This window comes from Pleurodeles waltl, chromosome 8 (genome assembly GCF_031143425.1).
Source record: "Pleurodeles waltl isolate 20211129_DDA chromosome 8, aPleWal1.hap1.20221129, whole genome shotgun sequence".
NCBI lineage: Eukaryota > Metazoa > Chordata > Amphibia > Caudata > Salamandridae > Pleurodeles > Pleurodeles waltl.
In genome coordinates, this window is record NC_090447.1 from 1,420,640 (window position 1) to 1,435,886 (window position 15,247).

Here is a 15,247-nt window from a genome sequence, read left to right on the forward strand (position 1 = left end):
ACAACGGAAGATGCCAGGAAATTCTCCTTTGCACAGAAGATGTCCCACTGCGTGCTAGAGGATGCAGAGTTCTTTCTATGCAGAAAGACCGCGAACAAGCCTTGCTAGCTGCAAAGGTCGCGGTTGAAGAAAAAGGGTGCTGTCCGGGCCCAGGAAGGACCAGAAGGTCGCCACTTGGAAGAGAAGACCGAGGGGGCGATCAGCAACACACAGAGCCCACGCAGAAGCAGGCAGCACCCGCAGGAGTACTTGAACACAGGTTCAAGAAAACTGAGCACGGCAATCGTCTCAACACTACAAAAGAGGGTTCCAAAAAGCCGGTGGCCAACTCAGCGAGTTGAGCAATGCAGAACGGAGTGCTGGGGACCTGGGCTGTGCTGTGCACGAAGGATTTCTTGCAAAAGTGGACTGAAGCCCTAACAGCTGCAGTTCACGCAGTACACAGGATTACTGTCTGGCATGGGGAGGCAAGGACTTACCTCCACCAAATTTGGACAGATGGACCACTGGACTGTCGGGGTCACTTGGATCCAGCTCCTGTGTTCCAGGGACCACGCTCGTCACAATGAGAGGGGACCCAAAGGACCGGCGAAGCAGAAGTTTGGTGCCTGCGTTAGCAGGGGGAAGATTCCATCAACCCACGGGAGATTTCTTCTTGGCTTCCAGTGCAGGGTGAAGGCAGACACCCCTAGAGCATGCACCACCAGGAAACAGTTGAGAAATCCGGCAGGATTAGGCGCTACAATGTTGCTGGTAGTCTTCTTGCTACTTTGTTGCAGTTTTGCAGGCGTCCTGGAGCAGTCAGCAGTCGATCCTTGGCAGAAGTCGAAGAGAGAGATGCAGAGGAACTCTGGTGAGTTCTTGAATTCATTATCTGAAGAGAAGCCCACAGGAGAGACCCTAAATAGCCCTCAGAGGATGATTGGCTACCTAATCAGGTAAGCACCTATCAGGAGTGGTCTCTGACGTCGCCTGCTGGCACTGGCCACTCAGAGGCCTCCATTGTGTCCTCACACCTCTGGATTCAAGATGGCAGAGGTCTGGGACACACTGGAGGAGCCATGGGTACCACCCCTGGGGTGGTGATAGACAGGGGAGTGGTCACTCCCCTTTCCTTTGTCCAGTTTCGTGCCAGAACAGGGGCTGTGGGATCCCTGAACTGGTGTAGACTGGCTTATGCAAAGAGGGCACCATCTGTGCCCTTCAAAGCATTTCCAGAGGCTGGGGAGGCTACTCCTCCCCAGCCCTTAACACCTATTGCCAAAGGCAGAGGGTGAAACACCCTCTCTCAGAGGAAATCTTTGTTCTGCCTTCCTGGGACTGGGCTGCCCAGACCCCAGGAGGGCAGAAGCCTGTCTGTGGGTTGGCAGCAGCAGTAGCTGCAGTGAAAACCCCAGAGAGCTGGTTTGGCAGTACCCTGGGTCCATGCTGGAGCCCGGGGATGCATGGAATTGGCACCCCAATACCAGATTTGACATTGGGGGACAATTCCATGATCTTAGACATGTTACATGGCCATATTCGGAGTTACCATTATGAAGCTACATATAGGTATTGACCTATATGTAGTGCACGCATGTAATGGTGTCTCCGCACTCACAAAGTCCGGGGAAATTGCCCTGAACTATGTAGGGGCACCTTGGCTAGTTCCAGGGTGCCCTCACACTTAGTAACTGTGCACCTAACCTTCACCAAGTGAGGGTTAGACATATAGGTGACTTATAAGTTACTTAAGTGCAGTGACACAGTTAGGCACTACACAGGGAACACACATTCAGGCTACAAATATGAGCACTGGGGTCCTGGCTAGCAGGATTCCAGTGAGACAGGCAAAAACAAACTGACACACAAGTAAAAATGGCGGTAACATGCCAGGCAAGATGGTACTTTCCTACAAGACTGTACTAGGCAATCAGCAGCTGTACGTTACATGCCAGACTGTCCCTGGCAATCAGCAGCTGTATATGACATGGCAGAGTGTAGTTGGCTATCAGCAGCTGTACATTACATGTCAGAGAGTACTTGCGACCAGCAGCTGTACGTTATATGTCAGACTGTACTTGGCAATCAGCAGCTGTACATTACAGGTCAGACTGTACTCGGCTAATACCGCTGGACATCACAAGCCAGGGCATACTGCCCATTACTTGTTACCCTGTATTAGACTATTTGCAGCCGTACATCACATGTCTGGCTGTGCTTCATTATCATAAATGTGTAACATGTTGGATTACACTGAATGGTAACCATTGGTATGTCAAATCACCCTGCACTGAACTGTCAGCAATTGTACCTCATGTCAGCCTGTACTGGATTCTTGTCAGCTGTATGTTATATGTGTGAAACACCACTTTAATAGGACAGGTCTGTGCACCCTGGTGAGAAGTCTGAAACCTGAGATACCTCAGCCTCATTAATACCATAGAGTCTCCCAGACACCCTTAATCCCCCACCAAATACCCTTTGCCTCAATGGGTAGCCCTCTTTCCCTGCGTCCACCCCATTTGCCAACCTCAACTTCTTTCAACTTTCACAGCTTCTGAAAAGGCTCTTCTGCAACCACCACCAACACCTCACTCCTGAGCTGGCTCTTCTGCGACCACCACCAACACCTCAGTCCTGAGATGGCTCTTCTGCGACCACCACCAACACCTCAGTCCTGAGATGGCTCTTCTGCGACCACCACCAGCACCTCAGTCCTGAGATGGCTCTTCTGCGACCACCACCAACACCTCACTCCTGGGATGGCTGTTCTTCCACCAACACCTCAGTCCTGAGATGGCTCTTCTGCGACCACCACCAACACCTCAGTCCTGAGATGGCTCTTCTGCGACCACCACCAACACCTCACTCCTGGGATGGCTGTTCTTCCATCATCAGCTCACTCCTGAGCTGTCTCTTCTGCGATCACCACCAACACCTCACTCCTGAGCTGGCTCTTCTGCGACCACCACCAACACCGCAGTCCTGAGATGGCTCTTCTGCGACCACCACCAACACCTCAGTCCTGAGATGGCTCTTCTGCGACCACCACCAACCCCTCACTCCTGGGATGGCTGTTCTTCCACCAACAGCTCACTCCTGAGCTGTCTCTTCTGCGACCACCACCAACACCTCACTCCTGAGCTGGCTCTTCTGCGACCACCACCAACACCTCAGTCCGGAGATGGCTCTTCTGCGACCACCACCAACACCTCAGTCCTGAGATGGCTCTTCTGCGACCACCACCAACACCTCACTCCTGGGATGGCTGTTCTTCCACCAACAGCTCACTCCTGAGCTGTCTCTTCTGCGACCACCACCAACACCTCACTCCTGGGATGGCTGTTGTGCTGAAGCGTGAGCCAACCCCAACCATGTCTTCCTCCTGTAACACCTTCCCTAGAGACATTTACCCACTCCATTTTGCTTTCAACCCCATAGTGTCTCCCCTAAGATTCTTGACAAACTTTCCTCATCTCAGCAAGTAATAATTGTGCACCTCATCAACAGGGTTAAACCCCCACCATTGAGCTTCTAATGCTTAATCAAGCCAAACTCTCTCTGGATCAAAACTCTTAATTTCTGTCTTCGGTTTCCTGCTTGCTTCCTCTATCGCTGCTAGTTCACCACACCACGCCAGGTCTACCTCTGTAAGAGTCCTGCCTACACACTCTTAACTTCCAGCCGATCCTTCTCCCTTACTTTCAACAGTTCCAGCCCTGAAGCTGAACCAAATCATTCTCACCGCAGTGTATTAGCAATAGGTCCAGGCATTCCCTCCCCTTGAAAATCTCCACCCCATCGCATGCAACCTATAAATATTTGTCTGATGTCAAAGCTCTCTGCTGGCTCTCTCAACGAACGAGGGTTCCACCATCCAAGCACATGTGAGTCCATTCGCTGGGCCAGGAACACATCCTTGGATAATCAAACAAGAGGTACATCCAGCATGATGGCTTCTCATACCCAGCCCACTGCATCCATACCCCTCTCCTTTCACCGTCCCATTCCCCTTCACCATTGCTCTCTATTGCAGTATCCCCTCTGGTTGAATATATTTACTACACCTCTCTGATCTCCAAAACCACATGCATCTTATCACCCTCCCTTCCTCCCCACTCGCTGCCTACAAGCATAGGAAAAGGTGGCCCTTGTAGCTAATACTGGAGGGGCAGATGCAGGCGGAAACAACTAACACAGAGCAAAAAAAGGGTGCCCACTTTTGTATATAGATTCCAATAGCTCAGCATTACTGTTCAAAATAACATTAAGCCTTCAACAATATAGAATACATCTTGAAACTGGTGTTCACTGTGTTATCTCCTCACTCAGTGCTCCAACCTGGAATGAGTAAGAGCCACATCGCTCTACCAATAAGCCCAATATCTGCAATGCCGTAGGCATAACCTGCCACAGCTGATATCCTGACAAAGGCTCCCCATCCATGTATCTAAAAACTCTACCCAACCTCTCCACAGTCATTGTCTACTCCTTTATAATGTGTGGTACCACACGCTCAATTCTGCTTGGTACCTGACTGTCTGTGTCCTTAATGAGTTTGGATATCCTTGTGGGGTGGGCAGGCGACAGAGGGGGCAATCTGCATGTATATACTGTTGTTTAGAAGAGTTTTTTGGGGGGCTGGAGAACCGTCTTGGATCTGCACAACCTCAGAGTTTCCTTCCGGACTCAGAGTCTACCTCCCACACAGCTCTGCGATACATAGTCTACACTTTGCTTACACAATTGTGTCGTCTCCACATTTTGGTTGTCTGATTTTGCCAGGGACTGGGTGACCATGGCATCTAACACCCCTATGTTGGGGTCCACCAGGTATATTGTGGTCCTGCCCCTTAATGTCAATGGGCCACTCATTATGTCAGACATAAGAAGATACTGACGTACATGGCTTTGAAGTGCCCGGATATACATTAATCCAACAATCACACAAAGAGATTTCTGCTTGCGACATGGGAAGCCCCTCAGAGAGTGGAGGAGACGCCCCAGTGTTCACCAAGTGCTGCTCCCTTCCGTAACACTTTATCCCAGTGTGTACTCTGAATGTGGAAAGACCTGGTGGGAGTTCTCTATTTTCCAAAATTAATATACAAGGAACTTCCTTGATAGTGGATTTTGTTCGCGCTCCTAATCGCAATAAGGCAGATTTTTGAACACTCTGCATCCAATTTTCTCTGAATTTGGCCAGACTGAGGGACTGATTTAGAACTCGGCGCATGGATTACTCCATCACAACAGTGACAGATATCCCGTCCACCGAAGTGTAAATCCCATTATATCCTATAGGATTCAAGTTTCGGGGAATGAGATATCCGTCACCGTTGTGCTGGAGTAACCTGTCTACAGCACACATAGAAAGAGGAAAACACCTCTTGTGGTTGGTGTTGTGCAGGATGGTGTCCCTTCCTGCACAGGAACAATCATCCCCACGACGCAGGCATCCGTGCACCGTGGTGCAAGGGTGTCTGCATTGGCGTCAGGCAGCCCATTGTGCACCAGTGCAGGGGGGAGGACAGAAATGTGCTGCGTCTTGTAGATACGGTGCATTTCTCCCTTCCCTGGTGGCGCAGGCTAGCGAGGCAAGGCACTGGCTGTGTCGACCTGCACCGCCGGCCTCGTGAATTAGGCCCTCTGTCTCTTAAGGGTCTGGTCCTACTAGGGTTTTCAGTGGTTTAGTCTTAAAATAGTTTGTCCTGTTTGTGATCAGACGTATTATGCTGTTTGCATTTTGTATTTGGGATATGTCAGCCATCACGTGTCGTTGTGTCGATGCTTGACTTGACTGTGCATAGTCACTGTGTAAATTCACTGGTGATAAATATAAAGGGTTCAGACACATGGTGACCTCTCACGACTCACAGGGAGCGGCTGTCAGCTAAGGACTGACTTCTCCAAGCTACAGACCCTGGTCTTCCAAGCCTTGACCTGCTCTCCCCAAAGCTACCAAATGTCAGCCAAGAGCAAACACACCTGACCTGCAGCTACCCTTAGGCGGCCTTAGCCTGGTCAGATCTGAAGACACCCCTGCACTGGTCCCGCCGTCTGATGGGGAGCACTCAGGGGCTGGGAGCAGAAGCACTTCTGTGTGCTGACCTCCCATGATGCACTGGGGGCACTGGTGCTGCTGCCACTGAACACTGGTACACTCCCGGCCAGGGGAGCTCTGGGTGGCCTACTGGACCTTGAAAGAAGGCTCTTGAGCACCCCCACATGAACCGCGCTTTCCTGAAGAATGTTCCCCTAATTTGAAAGACTGAAAAAACCAAGAAAGCTGACAACACCACTAATGACGTCAGTGATCTATAAACTATGATTCACTCGGGAGACGTCTACTTGAAGAGACGTGCCAGAGGGAAAAGGAAAGAATACATGAGGTCAGGCGCGTCTAGCACAAGGCAAGAACACCCACTGAGGAAATGATAGTCATCCTTTATCTGAGAAGTATGCATTAAATTGTATTAAAAACGTAAAGCATGAAAACAAATCAGCAAAATATACTGAATAATCAAACATAAAGGCGCAACACAAAAGAACTGATATCAAGTCCAGAGTAATAGGCAGCAGAAGTGTAACTAAAACATCAAGAAATATCTTTCAAATCGGGAAACATCACTGTTATATAAACCAAAGATGAGATCATGTGCAGCAGTCCATATTATATAAACACAAGGCGACGTTTCAGCCCAAAGTAACCTTGACCAGGCCATCACCCGGACACGGTGTCACAAGGACATTAAGTGACAACCAACCTAGAACAATCCAGGAACAACAGAACTGAAGCAATGAAGCCAGATACATAAGAGATCTAGGTCCCCGCATAAACATAGACCAAACACGACAGAAATGTCCAGAAGGAAGAATCCTACTTAACTAATGCACCAAAAAAGAAGACGGAGCCTCTTGACACCGGGGGTCCCCCACAAAAATCCCAAAAGGCACCACCCGATAGGCTGAGTTAAAACACGCCATTTGAGACTCTACAAATGCCCTTTTCACCAGCTAGTAAAGCACACGTAAAGCCAAAGAAGTCAGGCAGAGCGGCCAGGCATTTGCAATCATCAGTACGCTATAGGTAGGAGGGAGCGAGAGCGACGAGTGCGCTAACTACGCAAGGACTAGGGACTTATGGACCTCTAGAACCACCACCAGACTTCCAATATAGCAGCTCCATCGTATGTAAATCACAGGACGCAGACTTCAATGTGTACTACAGCGGGCACCACCAAGAGTCACGTCACTACTCTATGGCAATTGAAGGCGTGTCAATATTCCTCTGACCACAGCGTAACTTCCATCCAGTGATAAGTTTGAGTTGGTTCCTAAATATGTTCAGATTTTCTTACAGCAAGTGATAGAGAGTTCAGCCATTTTAGGGCCAATCATGTAGATTCTTGATTGAGGGCCCTCGCTTTGCGGTTTTGATGATTCCAGATGTAATTCTGTTTTGCTTCTAGAAAACCAAGTGCCACAAGAGATTCTGCTTTTGTATTGTGGTATTTAGGGTGTTTACGAGTTTACATTTATATGTTGTTCCAAAAGAAGCTAATCAGAGATCCTTTAGCACGGGCTCATGTGCTTCTGGGCTCATGTGCTCCACAGGTCATGTGCTCCAGGGGTCATGTGCTCCAGGGGTCATGTGCTCCAGGGTCCTGTGCTCCAGGGGTCATGTGCTCCACGGGTCATGTGCTCCAGAGGTCTCCAGGCATCATGTGTTCCTGGTGTCATGTGCTCCTGCGGTCCAGTTTCAGTCCCCAGCCTTGCAGTAGCTGTACAGTCTCATGCAGAATCTCGCAAGACACCTACCTCTTTCCCATGTGTGTATCAAATGCAGTTCTAATGCATTCAGGGCTGAAATTAAGTTATTATATATGTATGTACACTTCAAAGAGTCAAAACCAGATTATAATGTTTACGCTGGTTATTAGGTTGCCACCTATTTTTTGTGAGATTTGTGTAATCAAGTAGTGAACACGCTTTTAATTTGGAGTCTATTCATAAGGAGAGTTTTTTTATTCTTGATCATTGGTTTGTGTGAAATGTAATAAAACAGCTGCTATGTCTCTAATTACTCTGCTAAAATACATTCTGATGCTTTCTCACTCCCAGTGATCCTTTATTAATTTTGCAGCTCACATTCTCCAGGTTCTTGATCATCAATTGGTATTTTCTGTTAACCTAGCAGTGGAGTCCAAACTCTGGAAGACTGGTAGTCCATCAAATGCATTGCGTAATTAGTCTCACAAGTGTGTTAGCGAATCCAACCACTTTTTCAGTTTTACTGCCCGTCCTGTACAGCGATGTTAGAATACCAAGGGCCTGATTCAGAGCTCAGCGGAGGGGTTACTCCACCACAACCGTGACGGATATCCCGTCCACCAAACTCTAATCCCATAGGAAACAGTGGAATTTAGATTTCGGTGGACGGGATATCCGTCACCATTGTGAGGGAATAACTCCTCCGCCAAGATCTCAGTCAGGCCCTACGCGTGGCAGAGTTTGACAGTTATAAGACCACAAATAATTAATTTTGAAAGTTCACTGTTGGTAATTCTTGTATAAGGACACGCTCAGAATGGTGGATAGAATTCTAACATATGTTTAATGTAAAAATATACAGCAGTCATTCAAAATAAGCAAAGCAATTGTCAAACTGATGGACCAGAGCGTCGCCCTTGGTCAGTTGGAGCCTGTAGTGCTGAAATCCAAGCATTTTGGTGCTACATTTCTACGCTTTCTATCAGTACAAGTGAATGGACAGGGAACACGCCAGAGACCGTAGGATACAGATAGGCACTAATGAGCAAGGGATGTGCTCTTCTTGTGGGAGGCATGCAGAAGATCTTTTACACGTTTCTTCCAGATAAGGCCGACCCTTCCACTGTCTGCAGTCTTCGCTTTGCCAACTTCAGAACCAGGCTTCGCTTACCAACACGAGCTATAATGTACGACAAAGGGAGTTCATTTGAAATACTTGTAAACTGATTAATAAACAATAGATTAGCATCTACTAAGGCACATGTGTATTTACCTTCACACATCATATTATCAATTGTTAAGGCATAAATTTGTAAATTTACCTTTCATATTTTGGGCTTTCATGTGGACTAATAATGCCTTGTTCCCTTTATTTAGCCCTGAAGAACCTTGACCTCTATGACCAGGGATGGCAGCGGTCACTTCTGAATGTTGACCCAGAGCTGAACATCCAAATCAAGTTCCAAAAACACGGGGACCCATTTCTCTGCACGTCCTGCTCAGTGCTGGAGAACCCAACAATCCCGGAACTGATCGCACAAGTGGGTGGGAATAAACACACTGTGATCACCTTTGCTGCTGGCGCCCACTTTAGACCATTCCCCCTACACATCTTCATCCGCCGAGTCCTCAACATCCGCAGGGCCATCGAAGAGCTGCTCCACAGAAGTCCAGAAACTAAAGTCATTCTCAAAACAGAAAACACCTGTTACCAGGACAATCACTTTGAGAAGATCAGCGACTTCCATGGCTACGCCCAGTACCTGATCATGAACTCGCTGCTACAGGACCTGGACATCGGCATTGTGGATGCCTGGGACATGACCACAGCTATGGCCACTAACAACGTGCACCCACCGGCCAATATTATCGAGAATCAAATGAACCTCTTCCTTACGTTCCTCTGCTGAAACATGTACAGATGATGACCCTGCCCAAGGTTACTTCATCTACTGAGCTCTATCAAAGCACACGGATGGGGTCCTCCACACAGGCGACTATAACATGAAACCTGCTCTTGAAACTGTGAATGACCTTCTTTTTATTGTTAACATTTTCAAGGACCCACCTGACCTGGTAATGCAAGTGAACCAGGCAATAATGAGTAACATCTGCAGCACAGCTTGAACCCTGGCCATACTCCCCAGCCATAGGGTGGTGCATCCCTGGTGAGGTGTGTGCTCCACAGACTGACTCTTGTTATTCCGCTTCATGTAGCACTGCCGTGTTGGCCTCTCAGTCTCACTCTGGTTAAAGCCACACCTCTGGAGACCTACCTTAATTTTACCCACAATGCACCTCTTTCACTTTATTGGATTGCTTGGATACTGATGCACGTATTCCTGCAGAGTGTTTTTTGCACAAAATCACCACCAAAATTACATAAGCAAAGAAGGCGGACCTGGTAGGAATCTTAGTGTAATAACGAAGACCAAGCCGGGGTTCCTGTGCTGCTTCAAATGTAAACCCATTAATTCCTTCCATGATCACCCTTCTCTCCTCCATTGGTCACTTTCGTCTTCTTGGTGTTGGAAGTCATTACCATCTTCCACTGATAGTAACCTTCTAGGGCAGCGCCTCCCAAACTGGGGGTCTCAAACTGATTTTTGGTGGGCCATGAAGATTTTGTGAACAGTGAAAATTGCTGCTATGACACAAATAATGGATCCATGGTTGTCTAGGTACTGAGGACAGAAACAAGTGTAGGGGTGGCCAGCTGTTGGTGATAGCTGCGGGACTGGTGGGTTTGAAGGAGTGATATGCAGCTGTCCAGTCTGAGTGTGGACTGCGCAGTGAAACCTGGGCAGCCTGACCACAGCTGGTGAGAAGAGTCAGGTGGGCTGGTAGGGGATGACTGGACCAGACATAATGGGGGGACATGCCACTACTGTTTCTGTTAATGCTGCCCCTGAATGTTTGAAGTGGGTGGGGTCAGTGCTGCCCCCTAACCAGCAGCTCACAACCCCCTACACTGGAGAATCTTAACGCAAGTTAATTTCATGCATTTTATGGTTACTGTGCATGTTCCGGATGCAAAGTGGAACCCATTGCATTTACAAGTATGCTGGTGTTGGAAAAGGTTAGTGTACAATAGCCCCTGGAAGAAACTGGAACAGGGAGGGAAAAATAATTACAGAAAAAGAAACAAAGTGATGACAACAATGATTGCACAAATATACTTATTATTGCAATGTTATCCTTATGGATATATAAGCATATCTGTAATTACTGTGCACATTCTTGTAATGGTGTGTAAAAAAGCAGAATGCATGTGGTTGTACGTATGAAGCCCTTGATGCCCACCTGCCCTGGTTCCTGGCCGCCTCACTCAAGGGTACGTGGAGCTTCATTTCCTGCCTCCCAGGAGGACTGGCAGCCTGATCTCCAGATATGGAAGCATATCTGTATAGAATATGCATCTTCTTATTTTGAGTCCAGTATTACCTCTGTGCTGTACGAGCTCTAGGAGGCCAGCTTTGCCTTGCCAAGCCCTCTGGGGGTCATGGGCACTCAGAGCACCAGGACCCCCAGTTTCAATTCCTAAAAGTTTCCAATCCAGAAGTTTCCATCATCATCTTCAAGCAGAGACACCTTCTCTGGAGGCCAGGCAGGATCCATCAGGGCTCGCAAAGCAAAGTGTGTGCCTTCTACAAATAAAGCGCCAGAGTCACTTGTGTTGTTTATTTTTGTTTATTATTACTGTCTCATCAGGGTGTTTCCTCTTTGTGGATACAGTGGTTGATACAAAAGCTGCAGAATGCTCGAACTGGAGAAACACCTGACAGAACTGATCTGCATGAAAGCATCAGTCCAAGAAACCACATGGAAGTGGATGAGGAAGGCCCTTGAAGAATGAGCTCCAAGTGTCCAAGACAAAGATAAGTGTGGAGAAAGTATGGGTTTGACCACTCCAGAGTCAGCTTTATTTGATTATCTTAAAAGAAACCATAAAGGACCCCACAGCTTGGGCCATAAATCAGCTCTTGGAGAAAGGGCTATACAATTGATCTACAATTCAATGAAAACATTTCTGGTTTAGGATAATAAAAATAAAATAGCTCTCAGAGATAAAAGTAGCCTCAGATTTAAATATTTTATTTGTTGCAAATAAAAATGAAATCAGAAAAGGCTTAGATGAATTGGATTGCACTGTCACCAGATTTGGTTGTAAACATTTTCTTATACTTATGAAAATGAAACTAGAAAGGTTTTTGGTTGAACTGTAGATGACCTCTATAACCCTTTCTCCAAGAGCTGATTTATGGCCCAAGCTGTGGGGTCCTTGTATTTCCCAAACCAGCAGAGCCTCCTGCAGAAGCCTGTGTAAACAGAAAACACTTGGGGCAAAGCCAAGCGCCGTGGAAGATGGCAGCTCTTCTTTTACGCCGTAACGAACGGAGACAGGGGAACGAGCCAAAAGACATTTCTACGATATTGATATCTCAAGAAAAAGGGAGAGTACTTGTTGGAAACCTGCAGGATGGCGTAGGATTTAAGACTTAAGACTTGTGAACAACTCGCTCCGCAATTAACTTAAATGCTGTAAGTTACATTGATCGGCGAGGCCAAAATGGCGGAGTGCACTTTGTTTCAAACTCTGGGTCATTTTTCCCCAGAATTTGTACGAGCATGTATTACTGTAATTCTTAAACCTGACAAAGACCCATTAGAATGCTCTAGCTATAGACCTATCTCACTAATAAATTCTGATATCAAAATTCTGGCTAAAATACTTGGGATTCGCTTACATTCAGTCATCATATCACTTATCCATTCATCTCAAGTCGGTTTTGTTCCATCATGATCCTCTTCAAATCATCTTCAAACAATTTCAATTATGGCAAATAAATCGGAGGAAAATGTTATACTGTCCCTGGATGCATAAAAAGCTTTTGATAAAGTAGAATGGGGATACCTATTTTGGACCATGAATAGACAGGGTATTGGTACTGACTTTATAACTAAAGGAATGTATCAATCCCCAACTGCCGCGATCACTTGTAATGGTTTCACATCTTCTTATTTTAAAATTCTTTGTGGTACCAGACAAGGATGCCCACTTTCTCCATTGCTGTTTCTTATTGCTCTGGAACCTCTAGCTAATGTGATTAGACAAAATATTAATATACAAGGTATTACTACCCCATCGGGAGAGGTAAAAGCTTTTTATTATGCAGATGAAATTTTACTAACAATATCTAACCCAGACTCTTCGGTTAAAACCTTGATTACCCTTTTAAATCAATTCTCAATATTTTCCGGATATAAGGTTAATTGGTCTAAATGGGAAGCTCTACCAATGAACAATAATACTACACCAGCCTCACTAGGTAACTTCCCATTTAAATGGAAATCTTCACATCTTAAATATCTTGGGATTCTACTTAATACTGGGTTGAAGAATATTATGATGGACAATTTGAATCCTATCATAGATAAACTTAAAAGAGATTTCATAAGATGGTCTCAATTAAATCTATCATTGTGGAGTAGAGTACAGATTATTAAAATTAATACAATTCCAAAATTCAATTATGTGTTCAGTATGCTGTCACTCCCAATTACTTCTAACTTTTTCAAAAGTACTACATCTTTGATACCCCGCTTTATTTGGGGAGGAAAAAACCCTTGTATAAGCAGTTCAAAATTACATTCATCTTCTTTCAAAGGAGGTCTAAGGCTCCCACATTTAGAAGATTATTGGCTAGCACAACAGTTATTGCATCCAACATATATGATATCCATAAATAATAATACACCCTTATGGGTGAAATTGGAACAATTTTTATTGAAAACTACTACTCTCATGGCTATTTATTATACCAGATGTCCAAAATATTCACAGTTCTCAAATCCAATCATTTACTCTTCTCAATTAGCATGGCAAAAAGGCCATAAAATTATAAAATGTAATATCTACATTCACTTAAACGCTCCAATTTGAATAATTCTGTAATTATTTATAAGGGTAAAGAATTTAATTGGTTTGTCTCGAGAAATCATAGAATTAATACTCTATCGGACTTATACACACAGAATAACTCCTTAAAATCATTCTCACAATTTCAAGAGACGTATAAACTTCAGAAATCACAGTTTAATAATTATATTCTATTATCGTCCATTCTAAACTCCAAAACAAACTCGAATATCCTATAATACAATCATCTATTGCTCGTTATATTTATATATGGAAAAATGTCAAAGGCATGGTATCTGGTTTATATTCTTTACTAATCAATAGATCTTTTTCAGACGATACATCTGAAACTTTAAAAACATGGTGGTCTACACAACTTAATATTACTTATTCAGATAAAGATTGGGCTAAGGTCCTGGAGAATTATAATCAGGGCCTTCGTGATGTAAGGTTAACATTTAATTACTTTAAAATATTACATCGCTGGCATTGGTCACCTTTTAAACTTTACTCGGCTAAACTTAGTCCAGACTCTGATTGTTGGAGATGTCATCAACTTAATTGCGATATCGTACATATTTTATGGGATTGTCCCGAGATTCAGCAATTTTGAAAACAAATAACAAACCATTTAGGAAAAATAGTACCTAATATCTTGTCTCAATCACCCAATTGTTTTTATTACATGATACTTGTGGAATGGGTAGAATTTCTCCCCAAATGTTCAGATGGTTAACTACGGCAATTAGTCTGGCAAAAGTTAATATATTACATTTTTGGAAATCTAATGTTTTACCAATGGTCCAATTCTGGTTGAAGGATATGTTTGAAATTGCACAGTTTGAAAGAGTGATATATAAACTGAACGATAACTTAAAACAATTTGATAGTATCTGGGGCTCTTTCCTAGAATAATTGTGTTCTTCTTTTTATTTTTATGATGGTTCAATGAGAAATACTTCATTTTTAAACCTTATTCATCAAACTATTGTATACGTTTCTTGTAATCTAAACGGGTTGTCAATTTCTTTTTCTTTTTAGTATGTTCTGGGAAAGTATATTGAAACAGAAAATCACTTAAAATGTTTCTTAATAGTATGTTGTGTATTTTCTTTCTCTTTTTATTATTGAATATGGAATGATTATGGAAAGTCTTTATTGGTGCACTTGGTCTTTTTGACTATTTATTGTACATTTTATACAGCCAATGAACAATTTATGTTTATATTTGTTTATAAAATGAATAAAGAATTGAAACACAAAAATCAAACAGAAAACACTTAGTTAAATAAAAGGAAATGTTGTACAGTCTTGAATTCACTGGAAATAAACACACAGTTGCATTTACTCTCAGTCTTCACGCAGCACATGCAATGACAAGGCTGATTTTCAGTGAAATAGAATGCAGCTCTCTCATAACTCTGATTGGCTGTTGCCAACCAGTCAGTGTGAAGGTGTGTTTCACAAAACTGAAAATGTGTCAGTAAGACTGAGGGATGAGGAATGAGGAGTATGGATGATGGATGGTGAATGAGAAGTAGGGATGATGGATCAGAAGTGGAGCAGTGGGGG

The 15,247-nt window shown here is 44.7% G+C and overlaps 1 protein-coding gene across 1 annotated transcript in view; it reads left to right on the plus strand.

Moving 5' to 3' along the window:
* Nucleotides 1-14,932, plus strand: part of LOC138249650 (NXPE family member 4-like) — a 262,230-nt gene extending 247,298 nt beyond the window's left edge. The window contains exon 6 of the mRNA XM_069203604.1: nucleotides 9,133-14,932. Within this exon, the coding sequence (XP_069059705.1) occupies nucleotides 9,133-9,665 (533 nt within the window). The 3' untranslated portion in view covers nucleotides 9,666-14,932. The remainder of the gene's footprint in view (nucleotides 1-9,132) is intronic.
* Nucleotides 14,933-15,247: the final 315 nt, after the last annotated feature.